The 18,661-nt window shown below is 41.7% G+C and overlaps 1 protein-coding gene across 1 annotated transcript in view; it reads right to left on the reverse strand.

Annotated features, from left to right (window-relative positions):
* LOC145408077 (E3 ubiquitin-protein ligase makorin-2-like) overlaps positions 1–18,661 on the reverse strand; it is a 116,462-nt gene that overhangs the window by 63,656 nt on the left and 34,145 nt on the right. Inside the window, exons 6-7 of the mRNA XM_080278886.1 lie at positions 11,445–11,680; positions 10,988–11,202 (exon numbers count right to left, since the gene is read on the reverse strand). Coding sequence (XP_080135012.1) covers positions 10,988–11,202; positions 11,445–11,680 — 451 coding nt within the window. The remainder of the gene's footprint in view (positions 1–10,987; positions 11,203–11,444; positions 11,681–18,661) is intronic.

An 18,661-nucleotide genomic window follows, 5' to 3' on the forward strand; every position in this document is an offset into this window, starting at 1 on the left:
TGGTAGGAGCCAGAACAAGATTTTGGGCCCATAAAGTGTAACATACCTCACCAAAGAATATGGCTCTGACTTCAACATACCGTACTTCAATTAAGACCAATCAAAACCGATTTTTTTTTTTTTTTTTTTTTTTTTTTTTAAGTGCCTGTTACTGCTATATACTACCATTGAATTTTGTATGCTGTACCCATATTTAAGCATTCTACCTTCTATCTTAAACCCCTCTAACTAGTCTTTGATAAAATACATATATTTCTACAGCTTGCTGAAAACAACTGAACCTCAGAGAATTGTTGTGGCAAAACTATGGCACATTTCAATCTAAACATTGTTACATATGTACTTCATCACATTCTCCTTAAACCAATCATCATTATCAGCATCATCATCCAGATCTCCTTTCCCACTCTAGGGCTGGGTGAGTAGCAGCAATGTCCAGACAGCCCAAATTAGCCCAACCCAATGGGCCACACTTCCATTAGCTCATCATTCAAGCCCCCGGAATCCTGGCTCTATCAGATATGCCAAAAACATTCACCACGATCTGTAGCTTCACATAAATGTATCCGACAAAGTCAATCTGGACGCTGTCACGTTGAAAAAGGGTGCCAAATTCCTGATCATGCGCTTCTCCTCACAACATTCATCCAGCCAGCTTGATCTCGTCAGTCCCCTAGCCTCACCGACTTCCAAACCTCTCTTCCTCACACACACATCCACCATATCCCTCCACCTTCTCCTTGGCCTACCTCGCCTCCTCCCTCCTTCAAATTCGCTCAGATATACTTTTTTCACCATTCTATTGTTATCCATTCTCTCCACATGACCATACCATCTCAGTATGCTCTCTTTGATTCTGGTGTCCACAGACTTCGTCACTCCACATCTTTCACGAATCACACTACTGTATTTCGTATCCGATCCACTCTCTGTACTCCAATTCCTAAGCAGTCCCATCTCCACTGCTCTCACTCTTGACTTTTGATTTTCATGCCAAACCAGTCTCGTATCCATATGTCAAAGTTGGCACTAACACTCCTTCATGCAAGCCTCGTGCAGCTGCAACACTCATGCCTCTGTTTCTTAGCAAGGCCTTAACCCATCACATCCGGGTGGCACGTATACATGACCTGGGGATGTCCGGGTGGCATGTATACGTGATCTAGTGTTTTGTTATTGTATTATTACAGAGATAGCCCGATTATCCAGGCTATATGGTGTGATGGGGTGCCCAATTAGTCTGAAATCACGATTAATTCGGCGGAAACAAAACACAAGTACTAGTACTGTAGTTAGACTAAGTTATTTACCGGTAAATGTACACTTCAAGTATATTCAGTTTGGTAAATTACTTTTTCTTGCTGAAATATTTCCTCCCAGTTATTATCGTCACTTTCTTTAACCCCTTAACCGTGGGGCGTCACTTTCGTGACGCTTGGGAGCAAGGGATCATACAGTACACCCTCATTATCGACGTTTTTTTTATTGACGGATTTGATTATCGACGTTTTTTTTGTCTCCTGGGAGTTAAATTATTATTATTACAAAAATAAAAAAATAAAGAATTGTATTGGCACCTCCTAGCAAGTTTGCGCGCCATCCTGCCAGGTGTCTCTGGCTGCTCGCGGCATGTTCCCGCCGACCCAACAAACAACAGCATCAGTACACGTTTGTCTGTTGTTCTCATATCGTGTTCGGCCACATATATCGTGCTTTCGCGATCATCATGGCTCCGAAGCGCCCTTGTAACACTCCAACTGGAAATAAGGCAGCTAAGAGAGCCAGGAAAGTACTTACCTTGGAAGTAAAGAACGAAATATTACAAAAACTTAGAAGTGGAATGAGCTATGCAGCGGTTGGTCGCGAGTATGGCATGAATGAGTCCAGTGTTCGTGGCATAAAATGGAGAGAAAAAGACATTAAAGATGCTCTGGCTTCGTGCACACCAGGATCGGCTAAAGTAACGATGCATGTGAGAGATGATGCCTTGGTGAAGGTGGAAAAGGCACTGAATATTTGGATTGAGGACTTAAACCATCGACACGTGCCACTAGACTCCCAGTTCATCTGAAACAAAGCAAAACAACTCTATGCTCGGTTTGCTGGTGAAAGCAGTGGTGTTGGTGAAGATAATGGTGATGAAAGTGAGGCAGGTGAAAATAATGATGATGGTGATGAAAGTAATGACGATGGTGATAGGCCTAGTAATGTTGGTGCTTCTAGGCAAAAGAAATTTGCAGCCAGCAAGGGCTGGTTCGAGAATTTTAAGAAAAGGTATGGCCTACATAACATTAGGATGACTGGTGTAGCAGCTTCAGCAGATCAGATAGCAGGAGAATCGTACCCACGTGACTTTGCTGAACTTATAAGGGAGAAAGGGTACAGGCATGAACAAGTGTTTAATGCGGACGAAACACGCCTGTGGTGGAAGAAAATGCCTAAAAGAACGTACATTTCGGAGGAGGAGAAAAGTGCGCCAGGCTTTAAAGCAGCAAAAGATCGTGTGTCTGTGCTGTTGTGTGGTAATTCAGAAGGACATATGATAAAACCCATGCTCCTGTATCATTTGTTATAATGTTAAAGACGAGTTGGATTTTTTGTCAATAAAGGATATTTCTTGCAAAAGTTAGGCAGAGATTAAATATGAAATATGCGAGCATAAGGAGAGTTGAATTTTCCTAAAAGAAGATCCTAGCGAAAGCTAGGCTAAGATTCATCTTTGATAGCATAAACTGCCATACAGTCGTGAAAATTTAGGTCTGGGAGAAATGGAATATCAAGAATGAAAGGAAGCTCTTGAGAATGAAAGTAAATAGGAGAGCGTGGTCTCTCTGGCATGAGCTAGAAGCACCGGCGTGTGTTGTGAAGATCGGTGCGAACAGCTGATCTAACGTAACACTTGCCTCACACGCTCAGTTATTAGACGTATGAATGACCACCACTGCTGCTTTCGTTTTTTTTTTTTTTACACACTCGGTTATGTAAACATATGGATGGCTACAACTGCTGGTTTCGCCTTTTATATTTAGATGGAGTGAGGTGTAAGTGGAGAGAGAAGTGATGATACAGCAGCCATTACAAGTTGAGGTCCAGTGTAAGACCACTATGCATCAACATCAGAGATTATGCTATTTTTTCCATAATTCTTTACTTAATATAAGTAGTTTTATTATGATATTCAGTTTTTCAATTGCCTAACTAATTTATTTCTAAGAAACACTAAAACTAAACTGCATATTACATACGAGTGATTGAAGGGATACTAAAATATATAAATAAAGGGTACCTGACCAGACGAACATCGGTATCGACGGTTTTAGGCATCGACGGGTATCTTAAGTATCTAATCCCCGTCGATAATGAGGGTGTACTGTACTGCAAGGCGTCACTTTTGTGAGTCTGTGTTATTTTGAATTCGCCCAGGCTTTCAAGTGGTGGCTTGTACCATCTATCAGTACTGCCAATGTCCAACAATAGTCAGCACTCCTAATCTCATCTGTACTCTCATCCATTGTTGACAATTTAGCCATTTCTCCCCGTTCTTGACTCCCCTCCCTACCTCCCCTCCATTACCCTCTCCTCTCGCCTACCCGGCAGCGCTGCGCTAAGTAAATCTTCCCTGGAATTTTCCACTGATTTCATCCATTGAAATAAGGCCTATTCCCTATTCTTATACAAAATAATATATACAAAAAAGAAGTAAGTGATAGTGCTATACACCTGGAATTGGCTAATTATCACCTGACAACACCTCACATGCACTCGTTCGCTAAATTTCCCCCTTTATTTCCCCTTGAAATATGCCGTATAATCTACTCTCGTAGTAAAAATATACATAAGAAAGGAAGGGAGAAGCCAAAGTGATATTTACATTCACCTGGAACTACCTAATTTATTATGTATTGTCTAGATTATCCTGCCAATCATTTCATAGCCCTTATATTAGCAGCTGTCACCACGCTGACACTGGCAGTCTTTCACTGCCCCTAGGCCACCACAGCATTCAGTTTACTGTCGTCTTTCAGGGTGAAACCATGATGGATTCGTGTCTGTCCAATTCTGCCGCTTTTTAGCCCCATGCAAAGGGCCCTGTGACCTCTACCCCTACTAAACCATGTGTGGTTAGCGGTAAAGGGCTAAGTAACTGCTGTGGAATGTGAACTGGCTAATTCATCAATGAAAATGATGGACAGTGACTACAATTTTTCTGGTGACTAAAACAGTGCAAGTGGAATTGTAAATAATGTGTAAATAATGTGTAAACAGCAAGTGAAAGCAATGAATGTAAATATGCGTGAACAGTGGAAAATAGTTTTATAAGTTACTGCAAGTGACAGTGCATAACACAGTGTAAATAAAATAGAAATGTAAATAATGTAAATAAAATAGAGAATGTAAATAGAAATGTAAATGAGTAGTAACATAAGAATACGAGTATATATACTAGGAGTAATGAAAGTGAAAGCTTCACTCTAGCATGTATGAATACTATGAGTTATGAAAGTGAAAGTGAAAGTGACAGATTCGCTCTCAACACTAGTATACAGGACGAGAAAGTGAATGCTACATATTTTACTGAAAGAGAAATTGAATGTCTACAGTAACAATAAACTACTATTACTGAAGGAAACTTATGGATAAAGACTGCAGATATATATAAGTGATATATAGTAACAGAAATATAAAGTGTGAGTGTTATTATGAATAATAAATGACAGAATACCAGCGGCAAATGAGCGTGGGAAGCTGGTACGCACTCTTAATTTTCATTACTTTCACAGTTTTTTTTTTTTTTTTTTTTTTTTTGAGTATGGATTCCAAACTATTTGAAAATCATAGAATAGTGTTTCTAGTGATAATATCAGGCTGTGGTAATCATATTACGGAGTGTCGGGAAGTGTAAAGTGGAGACTTTGTTACCCAACTTCAGAAGTCTCCACAAGTTCTACGGTACACGACGAAGGCTCAACAAACATCCCAGGAGAAAGCTAAAGGTATGTGCCATATGCGTATGTAATTATAATATTCTAGGACTAATAACTGATTTTTGGCAAAATATTTTTACAAAGTCTGTCGGAGCGCGAATACCCCCGCGGGACATGCAAGGGCGCGCCAAAACAACCCCGCGGTTTAGGGGTTAAACTGTACCTATGACTGTTTCCAGCACAATGGATGAAACTCATCGTACTCAAATGTGGATTTCGTTTCCCAACTGGAGATTAGGTTAGGTTAAATTATTAGGTGCAGTTACGCTAGGTTAGGCCAGGTTTAGTTAAACACTTAGATTAAAACAGTGTCTTCTGCCATTACATTAACGAATCAAAGAGTCGTCACACCAGAACAGCTAAAAACAGCGGGGAAAACAGATTTAACAAGAAATGTTTATTTCCCAACCCAGAAATAATCAGAAAACTATAACAGACTATCAGGATGAACTGATTTGGTAAGGTGCTTTTACTGCTTACAGCAAAGCGTATGTTTACCCCTCCTCAATGTTCGTGAGTTCAGAAATTTGTGTGCTCCCGTGGCAGACCTTGGAACCATTTTTTCAAAGTTATAAAATCAGTCTTTTTCTTACAGCTGTGAAAAGACTCGTCTGGTCTATCTATATATCTATTGCCAGACGCCACAATCCCGCAAGCAGTGGCCATTTGAGTTATTTGTTTTATGGGGAGGGGCACCAACCCTCCATCAACCCACTTGTTGACACGTAGGGAGCACGCATGGTTTGGTTAAATGGGTACCACCCAGTGTTGTAAATGGTTTCTTGGCTTACAGGAAACCATTTGGCTTGTCACTCAATGTAAAGCCACCTGTAAAGGAAAGAAAAGCAATAAGAAGTGACAGGAAAGATGGGAAAAATAGGAAGAGAGGAGGGCAGGCACAGAAAAAGAATGATAACGGCTAAGGAAGAAGTAGGCAGCACTACGTCAAGTGTCTGGTACACCTGGCTTTTTCCCCTCCCCCCTAAACCCATCTTGTGATTTGCTATGATTCGTGAAAGAATTAATAAAATTAGGGGGCATGTTACACTAGCATTTAAACATAAAATTAGGGTGCATGTTACATTAGCATTTAAACATATCGGCGAAAATATCTGGGATGAAGGGACCGCCTGCCTGTTTGGGATGGTAGAGTAGGGTCATGTAAACATACCAGTGACCTTCGTTCTCTTCCCATAATTGTTCGCAGTTTTTTATAGCTTTCCCTAACTCAACGTCCCTGACGCCGGTACATTAAAGCATTGCTCGAGGCTGGCAACTATGATGGGGTTAATGGAATGTATTATTGTTTGTACGTATTAATACTCTCTTTCACACATACAGTACACTTAAGAACTAACAAAAGAGTGAACAGTAAATGTATGATGAAGAAATAACTGTATGCTCTGTCGGTCCGTAATGTGTTGGGAAGCGCGATATCTAACGATGAATGCAGAACTGAATGTTAACTTGCAAGAACACATGAAAAAAAAAAAAAAATAATAATAATTTGGTTTTACGCCAGGTATCCCCGAAGGGCTAAGGCATTGCCCCTGGGTAGAGGACTTTTGGACTGGAGCGTGTAGCATTTTATGACCGGATGCCCTTCCTGATATCTACCAATGACCCTTGGGTGGATTCGATCCTCCAACCCTTCGGTCAGAGCGAAGCGCTCTAACCCACTGAGCCTATTTTTTTTTTCTAATTAGCAGACATTTTTGTTCCATTTCGTTCCCTAAAATTGGAAAACCCATTAATTTTCGTCTAAGCATACAGCCTAAAGACTTTACCAATTCACTTCATATTGGTCCAGTTTGTTTTCTGTATTTTTCTATTTTTTTGTAGTAAACTACCTTCTCTTGCTGAAAGAGTTCCTCCTTTATTATCATGTTCTTTAACCCTTTAACTGCGGGCTTGTTTTGCTTTTTCTTGCAGCTCCAGCGGGCATATTCGAGCTCCGACAGACTCTCTAAAAATATTTGTCAAAAATAAGTTATTAGTCCTAGAATATTAAAATCATATATGCTTATGGTACATACCTTCAGCCTTCTCCTGGGGTGTTTGTTGAGCCTTCGTCGAGTACCGTAGGACTTGTGGAGACCTCTGAAGTTGGGTAACAAAGTCTCCACTTTACACTTCCCGACAACCCGTAATATGATTACCACAGCCTGATATTATCACTAGAAACACTATTCTATAATTCTCAAATAGTTTGGAATCCATACTCAAAAAAAAAAAAAAAAAAAAAAAAAAAGTGAAAGCAATGAAAATTACGAGGGCGTATGACCTTCCCACTTGTGATCGTTCACTGCTGGTGTTCTGTCATTTATTATTCATAAAAACACTCAGTTTATATTTCTATTACTATATAACACTTATATATATCAACAGTCTTTATCCATAAGTTTCCTTCAGTAATAGCAGTTTATTGTCACTGTAGGCATTCAATTTCTTTCAGTAAAATACGTAGCATTCACTTTCTCGTCCTGTATACTAGCATTGAGCGTGAATGTCACTTTCGCCTTCACTCTCATAACTCATAGTATTCATACATGCTAGAGTGAAACTTTCACTTTCATTACTCCTGGTATACAGTATATATTGTACTCGTATTCTTATAATACTACTCATTTACATTTCTATTTACGTTCTCTATTTTATTTACATTACTGTATTTACATTTCTATTTTATTTACACTGTGTTATGCACTGTCACTTGAAGTAACTTATAAAACTATTTTCCACTGTTCAACTATATTTACATTCATTGCTTTCACTAGCTGTTTACACATTATTTACAATTCCACTTGCACTGTTTTACTCAACAGAAAGATCGTAGTCACTCTTTATCAATTGTCAGCCCTTTACCTCTTTCCACACGAGGTTTAGTAGGGGGTAAAGGTCACAGGGCCCTTTGCATGGGGCTAAAAAGGCGGCGGAAGTTAGCAGAAGCGAATCAGATGTACTTTCACTTTGAAAGACGACAGTGAACTGATAGTGGTGGCCTCCTGCCGCCTGGCTATGGTGAGTGCAATACTACCAACTTCAGCCTTGTGAGACCTGCTAATATATAGCAATGAAATGACTGGTAGGAAGCCAAGACAATACATAATAAATTAGGTAGTTCCAGGTGAATGTAAATATCACTTAGGCTTCTCCCCTCCCTCCTTATATGTATATTTATTATGAAAATAGATTATACGGCATATTTCAAGGGGAAATAAACAGTGGAAATTAGCGAATGAGTGCACGTGAGGTGTTGTCAGGTGATAATTAGCCAATTCCAGGTGTATGGCACTATCACTTACCTTATTTCTTTTTTGTATATATTATTTGGTATAAGAATAGGGAATAGGGCTTATTTCAATGGATGAAATCAGTGGAAAATTCCAGGGAAGATTTACTTTGCGCTGAATACAGTGTGGTGGCCTGCAATAATTAGGTACAGTAGTTCCAGGTGAATGTAAATATCACTTAGGCTTCTCCCTTCCTTTCTTATATATATTTTTATTACGAAAATAGATTATACGGCATATTTCAAGGGAAAATAAACAGCGAAAATTAGCGAACGAGTGCACGTGAGGTGTTGTCAGGTGATAATTAGCCAATTCCAGGTGTATGGCACTATCACTTACCTTATTTCTTTCTTGTATATATTATTTGGTATAAGAATAGGGAATAGGGCTTATTTCAATGGATGAAATCAGTGAAAAATTCCAGGGAAGATTTACTTAGCATAGCACGGCCGGGCAGGCGAGAGGATAGGGTAATGGAGGGGAGGTAGGGAGGGGAGTCAAGAACGGGGAGAAATGGCTAAATTGTCAACAATGGATGGGAGTACAAATGAGATTAGAAATGCTGACTAGTGTTGGACATTGGCAGTACTGATAGATGATACAAGCCACCACTTGAAAGCCCGGGCGAATTCAAAATAACACAGAATCACAAAAGTGACGCAACGCGGTATGATCCCTTGCTCCCAAGCGTCACGAAAGTGACGCCCTGCGGTTAAGGGGTTTAAGCCAAATCTATGATTGTTTCCAGCATAATGGGAGAAACGCAGTGTACACAAAAGTGAATTTACTTCCAAATTTCCCAACTGGCGCCCAGGTTAGGTTGGGTTAGGTTAAATTATTAGGTACAGTAAAACATCTACAACTCGGCATAATACATGTGCAAGCCTTGCCGAGTTTGCCTATTTGCCGAGTTGTAGGGATGAACTTTAAGTTTCCCACAAGCACACACGCACAAAAAAGGAAAAAATGGAAAAAAATGGGAAAAAAATTAAATGTTTTTACAACAAACAGTAAAAGCTGCCTTAGCATGATTCCATGCAGTTGTAGGGTGTATTCCAGGCATGGAAGAGGACTTTTGGTAGTTTTTGGAGGTGTTAGGGAGGCTCAAGAACACTTTTGGGCACACCTTTACTGTACTGTACTTGACACTGTACACTATGTAAAGCACAATTAACACTTTAAAGGCCATTACTGTAATGTATTTATCACTTGTACTATACAGTACTGGGGAACTAAACACATAAACATTACTGTACAACTCGGCATCTTACCGAGTTGGGGGAATTTTTTTTTTTTTTTTCATGCGAGGAAGAAGGAACCAAAGGCCATGAGCCTGCAATAACAGTTCCCTCCAAGAGAAAAACAAAATACAATAGAGAGCCAAATTCAAGATCCATTCATTTCGAGATGCCTGGACACACTGCGTTTGAAAGACTGGAGATCATAGGCAGCAGGAAATACAGACAGAGGGAGACAGTTCCAGAGCTGACCTGTTGCATAAATGAAGGACTGGGAGTAACGGTTAACTCTTGCATTAGAGAGCTGAACAGAAAAGGGATGAGAGTTTGCTGCTAGACAGGTGCTACGCACCCATCATAGAGGTGGAGGAATGCATGCAGACAGTTCAGAGGAACAGTGACCATTAAAGTAGCGATAGAAGAGAGATAAAGATGCAACAGTGCAGCGAAGAGACAGAGGTTGAAGGGAGTCAGTAAGAGGAGGAGAGTTAATGAGACGAAAAGCCTTTGACTCCACCCTTTTGAGAAGAGCTGTATGTGGGGAGCCTCCCCACACATGAGAGTTGTACTCCACATAGGGGAGGATAAAACCCCTGTATAGAGTCAACAATTGTGCAGGGGTAAAGAAAGAACGTAGTCGGCGACTCTATTCCTCTCACATGCACATTTTTGGGAATTTTTGAATTTTGATTTTTTAAATATTTTGGAGCCTTCCCAAGTTGTAGAGGTTTCCAACTTAAAGGATGACGAATTGTAGAGGTTTTACTGTAGTTAAGCAAGGTTAGGCTAGGTCAGGTGTATCAGTTGCCTCACCAAACTCCACCCTACCACCCTTGTGATCGAGTTGTGAGCAGGAGATGTGGGTGGGGGCAGGGGGGGGCAGACTCCGGTTTACCCATGCCTTGCTCGCTAACAACTGGATGCTTCCTGTTTAAACCGGAGCTATCGTACGGATAATTCTATGTATTAGTGTACCACTGAACCATTCGGTCACGGCCTGGATATACTGAAAGCTGGATAATCCGAGCCTGAATAACTGAGCTCTCACTGTATTATGATTATAGCATTATGTTCTAATACTGTACTATATTATACTATCATATAATAGTTTTACCTGAGAAATTCTGATTTGAATAGCAGTGATGTTTAAGAAAAACACCTGCTGGTGGTTTGGGTGGTGAAAACAACCTCCGGATGTGATGGGAAAAAAAAAAAAAAAAAAAAAAAAAAAAAACGTCCTCAGGGTAAAGTTGGTGATTTCCCTGTGCTGAAGTTTTTGGACTAGGTCTCAGCTATTCTACTGAGGTTAAACATACCTGTCGATTATGACCATTCCACTGATTAGACATGCCAGTCAAATATTCAACCTCCTCACAAATTAAACTGTCAACCAATTACAAAGGATGAGTTTCAGCATGTCAACATCTAAAAAATATTCTCTACTTTCCCCTCTCCCCACTGAGCAACGTACCGTACTATCTTATTTTCAAACTGCTTGGACTGGCGCCACTTGCGTATGCAGTTAAGGCAGAAGCAGTGGGCACAATTGGGGAGGATGCCAAACCTCCGCTGTGAAGCCAAAGGTCGCTCCATCACTGTGTCCATGCAGATGCCACACACTTTATCCCGAGATCGAGCCACCGCGAAGGAGTGTTCCATTTCTGCTTCCATCAGTTTTGTGCACTCCTTTGAAGGTGGTGGTGGGGGGGGGGGGAGGAGTAGATGTGAAACAATAACATTCTCTAAAACCTGAAACTGAATTTAATATTAAATATGAAATTATCAATTACAGTGAAGCATATATTTCCATGTTAGGATGGACTGCAGTAATATTTTGCCTCACAGCTGACTTATAATACAACACATTATACAGAATAGACATCATACTTTTTCTATACCTAAGTGGCAAATTACCACAGACAATTTACCTCTTTGTGTATCCTCCTCTGTTCTTTATCATATGGGTGGAGACAGGCCAGCTGACAGACTTCACACATTAACCCATGGATGTAGGTGCACTGTTCCCCTAGCTGACACCTGCCAGACATCAGGTACGTTGGGCAGAGTTCACTGTCAGATGTTGCAGAGGTTCCCCCATTGCCGCTGTTGCTACCTGACTCCTTATCCCCAGCACCCGCTACTTGAGCATAGGAGACCTCGTATTCTGAAAATTAATTGACAAGTGATGCATAAAGTGGAATTTCTAACTATAAAAGTTAGACACAAATAATAAAGAATGAATGAACAGTGACCCCTCTGTATAGGCAATTTGCTTAGGAAATCTGCCTAATAGGCCCCTTTAACCTATTATAATAAACCTAATAAATTAACCAATCTCCAGCCTGCCCCGAACTTGACAACAGAAAATCCAACTACACAATAGATATGCTTCTTACGGGCACAGCCTACTGTACAGACATAAAGCAGATATAAGACAGTAATATTAAAGAGACTTAAAGCAATAAGTATGCTGGTTCTTTGAAAGCAGTGATAAGAAACAGGGAAGTGAGCATGGAAGTGAAAAAGTTACTACATGACAGTATTGTGATACCAACACTAACGTACGGAAGTGAAGCTTGGACGTTGTTGGAAGGACACAAGTCAAGAGAGAGCAGTGGAAATTAGTTATTTAAGAGGAGCCTGTGGAGTCACATGGAGAGACAGGCTGACGAATGAGGATATAAAGGAGCGTTGTGGTGTTGATGTGGATGTGATAGGAAGCGTTATGAGGAACATACTGAGGTGGTTTGGCCATGTGGAGAGGATGGAGGGTGAAAGACTGACGAAGAGAGTGTATGTGAGTGAGGTGGAGGGGGAAAGAAGGAGGGGGAGGCCGAGGATGAGATGGAGGGATGGGGTGGAGAGGTATATGAGAGAGGGGGGTGTGAGTTGGGAGCAGGGCAGTGAAATGGCGGGGGACAGGGCGACTTGGAGGCGATTTGTTTGTGGCCACCCCAAACGGGACTGAGGCGTCTGGCAATAGATAGATAGATAGATGAAAAAAATGCAACTTATACACTTCCTACAGCCACAACCTACTGTACTGAGGAAAAGCAGACATGAGACAATGCACTAAAGACGCTCTGAGCAATAAATAAGTAGAAAATAAGCACCAGTATTAAAAATACAGTAACCTCTCAATTATCCATGTAATTCAGACAACCCCAATGCCAGACACTGCAAAAGGCCGGATATAGTGTCAGTACCCCCATGTGGATATCCATCTGGTGTTGAGATGAAATGTGTGTCACTACTCAAAGCTATCTGTCTCGACCCTCTATCCTAAAAACTTTCCAACAATATTACCAATGAGTAAAAGATTAAAATCAAGCATAAAATACAATACAGTAGTGATACAGTATAGTACAGTAATACAGTACATGATATACCAGTAATCAAAATCATACTGTACTCACCTAGTGTTGGCACTGATAGAGGGGTAGTATGGTACATTACGCAGTACAGTGCACTTAATCCCATGTGGTCTAGTGGCAAATGGCTCCCACAAAGATTACCTCAGCTAAGTACCAGCACAGAATGGGGGGGTTGCCACCATGTGGGTCACAAGTACACAATGCACAGATACATCCATACTATACGACATCCATGGGAGAGTACGAGGTCTGTTCAGAAAGTATCCGACCTTAGGCTGTAAAAAATTAAATCGCTAACCTGTTGTGCTTGGACACTAATCCCCCTTTAAAGTAGGCCCCTTCTGACCTGACATACATAGCCCAACATTCTTTCCACTGCCTGAAGCATTTTTCAGTTGGTTTTTGGTATCTCCTGTAGGTGCTTTATCACATTCATCATGTTCTCTTCTCTTGTCTCAAATCGGGAACCCTTCGGCGGAGTTTTGAGCTTGAGGAATAACCAAAACTCGCACAGAACCAATTTTGGTGAGTAGGGTCCAGCAGGCTCCCTACTCACCAGACATGACTCTGTGTGATTTTTGGTTATTCCCCAAGCTCAAAACTCCACTCAAGGGTTCCCAATCTGAGACGAGAGAAGAGATCATGACGAATGACGAAGCACGTGCAGGAGATACTGAAAACCGACTTTGAAAAAATGTTTCAGGCAGTGGAAAGAATGCTGGGCTATGTGTATCAAGTCAGAAGAGGCCTATTTTGAGGGAGATTAGTGTCCTAGCTCAACACATTAGCTATTTATTTTATTTGTTAAAAAATTCCTAGGATATGGAATTCGATCAACCGTACCGGTGTGACAACCTGTTCGGTATATGGAGCAGATTTTTCGACTCTTACAGAAGTAAAAAGTGTAATGCCCAAGGCCTAGAGCCTGAATTTACACACCTTATGCCGCAAACCAGAGCATTTTAGACCAACTAGTTCAAGAGCTATAGCCTGTCAAAGTTGACAAAAAGTTAGCCTTCCAGGCAGGTGACTCCAGTTTTCTACGTGCTCCCTCGCCATTCCTCTCATTCCTTCTCTCCTACGATCTTCCTCACCCACTCCTATCATCCCCCCCTCTCTTCCTCCCCTCCCCCTTACCCCCCCCTCTCCCTTCAGAATTTTTCAGCACATTTTTTTTTTTTTTTCCCCAACCAATTGCATGCAAAATAATTGTCAGTGTTCCTCACTCACTCTAAACACCCTTCCCCCCCAACACTTCTCCCCTTCCCATCTTCCCTCCTCCCATCCCTTTCCTTCATAGCTGTATAGCTTAAAAAAAAAAAAAAAAAAAAAAAAAAAAAAAGCATGCAAAATCTTTTTCTTGGTGTTACTCTCACACTCCAGCACCCACTCCCCCTCACCCTTTTCCCCCATCCCCTCCCACCAGAGCTGTCAAATCAAGTAGCTGTAAAAAAAAAAAAAAAAAAAAAAAAAAAAAAAAAAGAGCTAGAGCATGCAAAATAATGATAATGGTGTAAGAGAAAGACAAATACACAAATTACTATTATAAAAAACAAACATTACTAACAGTTACAGGAAACTTACTGTATATACAAGAAGATTCATAAAAAAAAAAAAAACATACATTCAATGTTTTGTGCATTGGTGTATACAATTACGCAAACAATAATCTGATACTGAATGAAGACATGCGACATGATTAGTAACAATACGTATAACACTCTGGGGGGGGGGGAGTTGTAATCAGAAGGCGTACTACAAGGGGTGGGCGATGAGGAGAGGCCTGGAGGGGTGGTACAGGGGTACAGAGGTGGGAGACAAGCACCACAAGACAAGGAGGACAGGCGAGAGGAATTACAGGGGTGTGGAGGGTGGGTAGAGGGGATATAATCCTCCTCAGGAAGACAGGGAGGGGGGGGGGGAACCACGGAGGCATGATGGAGGATTGTGGGGGAGGAGAGAGGGAGGGAGGGAGCAGGAGGCAGTCAGAGGCAGGGGGGGGGGGAACAAAGGTATTGGGATTGAGAAAAGCAGCGAGAGGATGGTAGGGGAATCACCCCCCCCCCACCATGGGTACGGGCCTGGATCCTCCCTCCTTCCTGTTCAGGTCTTACTTCTCACTGGTTTGCATCGATATATGTCACAATCAGACCAAAGCGTAGTGTCCGCAGCTTTTCCCAAAAGCCCCTCTATCGATCACAATCAGTATCTTGAATAATCCTGAAGAAGGATCGATCAATCCTGTTAGCACTTTAGGGGTTAAGAGCCTAAAGTCGCATATTTTCTGAACAGGCCTGAGAGAGCGACAGTAGGTGTGTTGGGTGGACTTCTCAGGCAACTCACTGTGATTGAATGGTATGTTGCAGGGTCTGCCCAAAAGCCAACTGGGTCCCATGTCTGTGTCAGATACTACAGATCACAACCATAAAATGCATAATATTGCCGATTGCTTCCTGTTTCTGAGCCAGATATTGACCAATTTCACTGGATATTGTTTCAACAGAGTCGAGCACGAAGTGCCGGATACTGCATCGTGCTGGATATTGTGATGACGGATAACTGAGAAATTATTGTATGTTTAAAAGCATAGGCTACTGTGCAGAGGTACAGGAGGTACAAGACAGGAGATTAGAAAGGCTTAACCCCTTCTTGACTGAGCACCGTGTCCTGTGTTGGCAGCCACCCCCCCCCCCCACACCAAGTTGTCACGCAACATTTTTGGTGCGTCGGGGGCTGGGGGGTAATTCATCATCACGTCCAAGCTAATAACTTTGCATTATTATTTTTTTTTTTTTAATCAGTGATGAGACAAACCCCCAAAAGATTGTGCCAAAAAAAAATAAATAAATAAATAAAAATACCTAAAATACTGTACCTGTATTACATATTTTTGTTTTTTCATGTTTTGTTAAAATATACATACATAAATAACCAATAAATATTTAGGCTTGAAAACAGTAACATGCACAGTTTATACATGTACTTACTTACCATGTAATTTATGTTGATTTCTTGCAGTAAATAAGAGGATTGTTATGGGTGAGAAGGTGACCTATATACTGGCGCACTCTGAGGGGGAGACAACCAGGGAAGGCAAGGCCATATGCGATAAAGAAGAATGAAAGAAGTGAAGAAAAAATGAAGGAAGAAGAGAAAAACTGATGTACAAGGAAAAGAATATGGGTGTAGGAAGTATAAGAGTAAAGAAAAATAAAAGGAAGAGAAAATGAAGAGATAGTAAGAGAAATGTGTGAGAGAGGAATGCATGTGGGTTACTTATGAGTCTGGGGGAAATAGCAGTCAGACAGATTATTTTCTGGTTAAGACGGCTGATGGGAGGTTAGTGAGGCATGTTAAAGTTATAGTAAGTAAGGAGTGTGTGCAGCAGCACAAACTATTGATCTGTGATGTGGTGCTTAAAGAACGAGTGATGAAAAAGAGGACTTATGTACCTAGGAGGAAAATATGGAAGCTGGAAAAACAAATAGTAAGGGATGCCTTTTACAGCGAGATGAGGAGAGTGGTGGCTGAACAGGGAGCTGTAGACATAGGGATTACTGAACAGTACAGAGCCCTCAAGAACAATCTTTTGAGAGTTACTGACGTAATATGCGGTTGGACAAGAGGACCACCAAGACATAAAGTAACTTGGTGGTGGGATGAAGGTGTAGAACCTGCAGTTAAGGAGAAAAGAAGGCTTTTCCGGGAATGGAAGAAGGGTGGTAGCAAGGAGGAATACTTGGCTGCCAAGCGTAGGGCTAGAAGAGAGGTATACAGGGCGAAGTCTGAGTCACAGAGACTTTTACTTGATAACCTAGATCACAGCGAAAGGAAAAATAAGATATTTAAGGTGGCAAATCAGATGAAGAGGGATAATTGGGATATTATAGGTGAGCAGTGTGTGAAGAATGACGAAGGAAGGGTAGTGGTGAACAGCGAGGATTTTAAAGATGCATGGAGACAGCACTATAGCCGGTTGTTGAATGAGGAGTTTGACTGGGACAGGGAAGGTTTGGAGCCAGCAGATCCAGTGTTCGGCCTTTGGCCTTTGATGCTGCTACTGTTAGTGACGCAATAGGCTGGATGAAGGTGGGGAAGGCAGCAGGTGTGTCTGGGTTGACTGCTGAAATGTTGAAGACCTCAGGAGATATAGGGGTCAGGTTAGTCACTGACCTCATAAATATGATTATTTAAGAGTGTGTTGTCCCAGATGACTGGCTGAAGAGTGTAACTGTAAATGTGTATAATGGGAAGGGTGATGCCCTGGAGAGAGGAAATTATAGGGGTATAAAGTTTTTAGATCATATATTGAAGGTAATGGAGAGAGTTTTAGAAGGTATGATTAGAGAAAGAGTGAATGTAAATGAGATGCGGTTTGGGTTTATGCCAGGTAGGGGGACCACTGATGCCATATTCATTGCTCGACAGCTTCAGGAAAAATATATTGGTAAGAAAAGGAATCTGTATTTTGCTTTTGTTGATTTGGAAAAGGCCTTTGACAGAGTCCCTACAGAGGTGGTGAAGTGGGCAATGAGAAAGCTTGGCTTGGAGGAGTGGCAGGTTAGGATGGTTATGGCTATGTATGTGGGTGCTTGCACCCAGGTAAGAGTGAATGGAGATTTGAGTTATGAGTGTTCTGTGAACGTTGGTATGCATCTGGGGGCAGTTTTGAGTCCCATGTTGTTTATCAATGTACAGGCCCTCTCATGTGACTTCAGAAACGGACTCCCGTGGGAGATGCTGTGTGCTGATGACTTGGTGTTGATTGCAGAGAATGAAAGGGAGGCGGAGAAAAGGTTTAGGAAGTGGAGACATGGTATGGGGTACAAGGGCTTAAGGGTAAATGCAGATAAAACAAAAGTGATGATATCTAAGGTTGGTGGCGGTACTGTCAGAGACGAGGGAAAGTGGCCATGTGCAGTTTGCCACAAGGGCGTGGGAAGTAATTCCATCTTGTGCAGTGTTTGTGATAAACGGTTGCACAAGATATGCAGTGGTATTAGAGGTAGACTGCGAGATAATGCTGATTTTATGTGTGTGGCGTGTCGGGGAGAGCAGATGGAGATTGTCAGGCGTGCTTGCTGGTGAATCTCTTGAGTGTGTGGAAGAGTTTTGTTATTTGGGAGACATGTTGTGTGCTGGAGGTGGGGCTGGAGCTAGCTCTGTGGGTAGGGTGAGAAGTGGTTGGAAGAAGTTCAGGAAGCTCTTGCCTCTCCTGACATTGAGAGGACTCTCCCTACGTGCTAAGGGGTCTTTGTGTGCAGCATGTGTTAGAAGTGTAATGCGCATGGTAGTGAGACCTGGGCAGTAAAGGAGGAGGATATTTGCAGGCTCGGACATACAGAAATGACAATGATTAGGTGGATGTGTAGTGTGTCCCTGCATCCAAGGTCTGGGGGGGCTGTGTTTACGATAGAAGAGTCGAGAGGTAGGATGGGACTGGAGTGTATTGGTGTTGTGATGAGAAGAGGTAGATAGAGATGGTTTGGACATGTGGAGAGGATGAGGGATGATAATTGGGTAAGGAAGGTGAGAAGTGTTAATACTGAGGGTGGTGTTATGAGGGGTAGACCAAGAAAGACATGGGACGAGGTCATTAAGTGTGACCTCAGGGTTAAGGGACTGAACAGGGAGGCTGCAATAGATCGTCCAGCATGGAAAGTCGCCATTGGGTGACCAAGGCCGACGCATGCAAACAGGTTGGAGCCTTTAAAAATTAAACGAATGAAAATGAAACGAGACCTGGTAATGTTCATCTGAACATAAAGAAA

The sequence above is a fragment of the Coenobita brevimanus genome, chromosome 75 (assembly GCF_032717465.1).
Source record: "Coenobita brevimanus isolate Jiangsu-jjx chromosome 75, ASM3271746v2, whole genome shotgun sequence".
In the NCBI taxonomy this organism is placed as follows: domain Eukaryota; kingdom Metazoa; phylum Arthropoda; class Malacostraca; order Decapoda; family Coenobitidae; genus Coenobita; species Coenobita brevimanus.